We start from the raw sequence: 6099 nt of genomic DNA, 5'->3' as shown, positions 1-6099 counted from the left end.
GCAGCAGGTGAACGCTCCTGCTGTCCCGGTCCCCTGTCCCCAAGGCTGGGAGGCCAGGGCTAGTGGTTGGGGCAGAGCCCAGGTCCTCCGGCCCTGCTGGCCTCTTTGCTGATGGGGCTGCAGAGCCTCCCTGCCTCCTTACCCCCACCACACACACTCCAGCTGGGCAGGGTGGAGGGGCCTCATGAGGGGTCCCAGGAGTGGCCCTTGTGCCTGGAAATGGAGGGATGTGGACCAGGGCGCAGCAATCTGAAGCTTCCCATCTGCTCTTTAGGCCATTGCAAGTTATGGATGTAACGTGTTTCTGGCCAGGAGACATGACTTTTGTTAAAGAAGAAGGTGTGTGTGTGTGTGCATGCTGTCGAGCTCACACTGAAATGTGGTAAATGTTCTATGTCATGAGTGTAGCCATCTCTCTCTCCAGGATTTGGGCTTTTGTTTATTGATGGCCTGGTGGCTTGTTTAGAACACATTGTTTAAGAAAATTGTTAACGGCTCCTGTGTTTTCAACCCAAAGCGTGTTCCTTCATGAAAATGTCATGCAAAGCTTCATCAGAATTAAAATATGATTCCTCTATGAGGCCTGCAGTGATTTCTGTGAGAGGGGCAGTACACAGATGGCACCTGCCCTCGAAATGCAGTGCCAGCAAAGGGGAACGAAGCACAGGTGTGACTGCTTTGACCCGACTGTTTATCACTTGCTTGGCGCCCTGATGGTGCTCACTCAGCTGCACTGCATGGCCATAGCACTTCGCACCTTGGCAGGTAGGGGCACGTGTACATGTAGAGGCCTTCTCTCCCTTCGTCCCTGGGGTCGGGGTGGTCTTCCTGCCAATTAGACAATAGTCTTTCTGACTCACCCAAGACCACCCAAACTGTCATGATCAAATGCCCAGTTTTGTGTTTTCTAACTTCCCTGGTGGGAGTTCACAGGTGTGGCTAGGTTCTGGTCAGCTGGTGCTGGGTGATGTGCAGATTCTGCATAGCACTTCTTATTGTCACCCAACTGCCACCCGTACATTTTTTAGAACCATGGCCTTGCCCAGTAACCGTATGGGACTGGTGCTGGGGTCAGAATGTCCGACTTTTGAGAACCCATGGACTGTAGCCTGCCAGCCTCCTCTGTCCTTGGGCTTCTCCAGGCAAGAATACTGGAGTGGGTTGCCATTCCTGTTTCAGGAGATCTACCCGACCCAGGGATTGAACCTGGGCCTCTAGAGCTGCAGGCAGATACTTTACAGTTGAACCATCAAGGAAGCCCTCAGGAGAACAAGTGTGAAAGGAGAGAGAAGGCCCCCACATCACCCCTTCCTGCTCCTGGCAGTTGTGACTCATTTCAGTCACCCTCTGACTTCCTGAACCATCCTGCCACCCACAGGTGCCCACACAGATGGCGCCCTGCAGGAGGGCCCGATGCCAAGGTGTCCAGGGGACCTTCCTGCAGCCGGCCCTCTGGGAGGTGACACCTGGTCCCCCAGCACGGAGCCAAGAGTACCATGAAGTCCCCTGTGTCCCCCGCTCAAAGCCCTGACTCGGGACTGCATCACAGACCCTGTCAAGTCCCGCCTCTATTTGTGAGCCTGGAGGTCTGCAGAGATCCATGTGCTCTGTGGCCCCAGGAGGCCACCACTGCCCCCTGGGGAGGGGGAGGGTACTGGGAACCCTCCAGGGCAACGTCTGGGGGACGAGCCCTGCTGGGAGCTGGGGAGCAGATCTGTCCAGGCAGCATGGATGGTGCTCAGGCAGCCTGGGGGAGCTTGGCACTGCCTTCTGTGGGCTGGGCGGTCTTGGCCTCCTAGAGCCCGGCTGCTCTCCTCTGAGTGACGAAGGGCTCAATGCCTCATGGCATTGCATCCAGCAGATGGACCAGGCATGTCCAAGTGAGGGCCAGCCCTGAGCCAGGCCCAGGAGCGGCTGTCACTCCCGGGTACATGGTGGTCCCACCCTGGGCCTCAGTCTCTGCTCCTGGGAGGGGAGGCGCTGGAGGAGGGGCCTCTGAGTCAGAGAAGCAGAGGCCCTGGGGCCTGCAAGCCAGGGTGTCCAGGGTGCCGCCAGGGTAGCGGCCAGCCAATGTGCCCCAGCACAGAGGGAGGGGCCAGGCCTGCGGGAAGCACTTAGCATCCCGCCCAGCTCTGTGCCCTTGGCTGTGGCTCCCTCTGGTGGAGGTGGTACACAAGAGAAGGCCTGGCCAGCAGGCCCCAATGCCAGGTCAGGAAGCCAGCCTGCTGAAATAAAACTTACATTGAACATAAGGGGCTAAACTTCTTAGGACGATCTGTGGTCTCTGAGCGGCCAGGACACGCCCCGTATTTCTTGGGGCCTGGCTGCACTGGAGAGTCCACTTGTCCCTTCTGTGTGCCCAGGACCCGCACTCATCTCTTGGGGACCTCGCCCTCTCTGGTCCCCAGGAAGGTCGGATCGCACTGCCACCCGCGCGCTCCAGGCAACCCCGGGGATGCGGGTCCGCGGGCGCTCTGCCGAGGGCGTCCTCCGGGTACCTGACAGTCGCGCAGCGGTGAGGTGTCAGCCATAGCGCGCGCGCGTTCCGCGCCCGCGGTGCCGGCTCTGCGCTTCGCCGCGACCTTCCGCGTGGGGGCGGGGTGTCGAGCCTCGGGGGCGGGGCGGCCCCCGCCCACTACTTGCTTCCGACACACCCGCCGCGCCAGGAGGGTTACCCTACAGGCTGGGGAAACCCAGGGCCACCCCAGGCTGGCAGTTTTGGTGTGAGCCCCCACCTACCCGATCAGACAGGAGCCAGGGACGGCAGGGGCAGAGGGCGGGCGTGGGAGAGTGGGTGGGATAAGGGAGTCCCTCTCCATGGGGACCCTCTGAGAGGTGACTGCAGAGTCCCCTGGGAGGCAGAGGAGCCCTGGGGCAGTGGTCCCTTTGGACAACAAGTGGGACCAGAGGCCGTGCTGTAAGGGCCCCAAGCCTGGGTGCCTCTGTCCTGGGTGTGGCCCGGACAGTTGCACAGGGCCTCACACTTAGAAGGACCCCATGCTCGCTTTGAAGCTCTGCTGTGGTCATCTTGAAATTCTTGACCATCTTTGAACAGGGTTCCTACATTTTGATTTTGCACGGGGCCCTGAAAATCATGTAGTCGGTCTTCTGACAGCCAATGCATCTTTTCTGAATTCCCCACAGCTCACCACCTCCTCGGCCACTAACCCCAAACAGTCAGGACCAGCTCCCTCGCATACCGAGTGCTCTTGCAGCAGGCAGGCCTGGGCCTTTGGTTTCCCTGGACCCCGCCTAAGAGGCCCCTGTACTTTCAATCCTGTCCACCTACAACCTATCTCCCTCACAGCAGAAGGATGCTTCCAACCTGGAAATCAGATCAGGCCCTTCCCCGCTCAAAACCCTCAAACACTTCCCCAACCCACTTGAGATGAAATTCAAATACACGACCATGGTCTCTGAGACCCCGCTTGCTCTGGTCATTGGCCGTCTCTCCAATGACATCTCCTACCACCTCCTCTCCTCTCTGCTTACTCAGGCCCCACTACTAACCTTGTCTCCTTCCTGCCTCCCTGCATTTGTACTTACAGTTCCCTGCCCTAGCTATGCCCCTCCCTAGCTCTGTGTGAGCCATGCTCCCTCATTTCACGCTGACCTGTTGGCTCAGAGGGCACCTCCTCGCAGAGGCCACCTCCTCGCAGAGGCCTTCCTCGATTCCCCACCTCACTGTCATTCTTATCTCTGTACCTGCCTTATTTGTCTTCATATCGCTTTTCACAGTAAAATCCCACATGGTATGTCATGGTTGGATTATTTTTGATTGTCTTTTACCCCCATTATAATGGAAGTTGTATGGGAACTAAGCCTAGGGCTGATGCCTAGGAAAATGCTGGGTATCGTGTACCTGCTTGTGAACCCTGTATGAAATAACTATAGTTAAATGAATTAAGGGAGAATGAAAAGGGAAAAAAATCAGATATAAATAGGAATAATCAGGGATAATAAGAAAACAAATAATTAGGTGACACATGTAAGTCGAGACATATCAATCATTACATGATCTGGTTCAAGATGACAGAGTAGAAGGATGCGGGCTCATCTCCTCCTGCAAAAGTACCAAAATTGCAACTAGCTGTTGTGGCAGCTATTTGCCGCAACAAATAGCTTCTATTTTCTGGAAATAGAAGGATGCTGGAACCCACCAAAAAAAGATACCCTATGTCTAAAGACAAAGAAGGAACTGCAGTGATGTGGTAGGAGGAATGCAATCAAGATAAAACCAAATCCTATACCCACTGGGTGGGTGACCCACAGACTGGAGAATAATAATCCCAAAGAAGTTCTCACACTGTTCTGAAGGATTTGAACTCCATGTCAGGCTTGCCAGCCTCAGGATCTGGTAAAGGGACTGGGAATCCCCAGGGAATCTGGCCTTGAGGGCCAGCAAGATTTGATTATAGGACTTCCAGAAGGCTGGGGGAAACAGAGACTCCAGTCTTGGAGGACACAAACAACATTTCACCTGCCCCCAGACCCAGATGAGAGCAGTGACCCCACAGGAGAGTGAACTCAAAGTACCTCCTAGTACTGGGGGCCTCTTGGAGGCGTGGGCCACCACAGGGCCATTGGCAGAAACCCCTTTGGAATTCACTATTAACCCTAGAGCTTGTAGTGGGCTGGAGTGGCTATAAGAGATACCCCACATGAAGAGATACCCCACGTCCAAAGGCAAAGGAGAAGCCCCAGCAAGATGGTAGGAGGGGCGAATTCATGCTTAGACTCAAACCCCATACCTGCCAGAGATGCTCAGAAGGGTCAAACATACCTTGTGTGCACAGGACCAGAGACCCCACGGAGACTGAGACAGAACGGTGTTTGAGTGTCTCCTGTGGAGGTACGGGTCAGCAGTGGCCTGCCGCAGGGGCAGGGGCTCTGGGTGCAGCAGACCTGGGTATGGCATTAGCCCTCTTGGAGGAGGTCGCCATTAACCCCACCACAGAGCCGCCAGAACAAGACTGCGGAAACAGACTCTTGGAAGGCACAAGCAGAACCTTGTGCACCAGGACCCAGGAGAAAGGAGCAGTGACCCCACAAGGGACTGACCCAGACTTGCCTGAGTGTCCAGGAGTCACCGGTGGAGGCGTGGGTCAGTGGTGGCCTGCTGCAGGGTCGGGGGCACTGAGTGTGGCAGTGGGACCTTTTGCCTGCATGGGACCTTTTGAAGGTGCCATTATCTTCATTACCTCCACCATAGTTTGGCCCCAGGTAAATAACAGGGAGGGTACATACAACTCCACCCATCAACAGAAAATTGCATTAAAGATTTACTGAGGATGGCCTGGTGAGGACTCTTGGCAACTCTGGTGGGGACTCTTCTTTGCTGAGACTGACATCCTGACCACTCAGGGTACTCAGGGGCCAGCTTGCCTGCCAATGGACCAGACCCAGAGGCTGCAACTGGGACCCTTTTGTCCCTGGTCTCCTCCTGACGCGGACAACTGGCCAGAGTGCCCCGACTGGTAAGGAGCAAGAGACTTTATTGGCCTATCTCGCCTTACCTCTCTCTTTCCTCTCCTTAACCCTTCCTTCTACTTAACGGCCAGGAAGAGCTACCCCACGTTCAAGGAGCGGTGGCTGCGCGGGCGCAGGAGGGCCAAGAGGAGCTACTCCAGGAGGGGTGGCGGTGAGGAGATACCCCTCGTCCAAGGTAATAGAAACTCAAGTAAGGTGGTAGGTGTTGCAAGAGGGCATCAGAGGGCAGATACACTGAAACCATAATCTCAGAAAACTAATAAATCTAATCACATGGACCACAGCCTTGTCTAACTCAATGAAACTAAGCCATGCCCTGTGGGGCCACCCAAGATGGGCGAGTCATGGTGGAGAGGTCTGACAGAATGTGGTCCACTGGAGAAGGGAATGGCAAACCTCTTCAGTATTCTTGCCTTGAGAACCCCATGAACAGTTGAAAAGGCAAAATGATAGGATACTGAAAGAGGAACTCCCCAAGTCGGTAGGTGCCCAATATGCTACTGGAGATCAGTAGAGAAATAACTCCAGAAAGAATGAAGGGATGGAGCCAAAGCAAAAACAACACCCAGCTGTGGATGTGACTGGTGATACAAGCAAGGTCCGATGCTG

At 55.5% G+C, this 6099-nt stretch overlaps 1 protein-coding gene across 1 annotated transcript in view; it reads left to right on the top strand.

The window, feature by feature from the left end:
* LOC104986912 (polycystic kidney disease and receptor for egg jelly-related protein-like) overlaps nt 1-6099 on the top strand; it is a gene marked incomplete at its 3' end in the record, with an annotated part of 15264 nt that overhangs the window by 1440 nt on the left and 7725 nt on the right. Inside the window, exons 2-3 of the mRNA XM_010837630.1 lie at nt 1379-1459; nt 2409-2515. Of these exons, the coding sequence (XP_010835932.1) occupies nt 1379-1459; nt 2409-2515 (188 nt within the window). The remainder of the gene's footprint in view (nt 1-1378; nt 1460-2408; nt 2516-6099) is intronic.

This window comes from Bison bison, unplaced genomic scaffold (assembly GCF_000754665.1).
Source record: "Bison bison bison isolate TAMUID 2011002044 unplaced genomic scaffold, Bison_UMD1.0 scf7180017864079, whole genome shotgun sequence".
NCBI classification, from domain to species: domain Eukaryota; kingdom Metazoa; phylum Chordata; class Mammalia; order Artiodactyla; family Bovidae; genus Bison; species Bison bison.
This window is presented reverse-complemented; position numbering and strand designations above follow the sequence as displayed.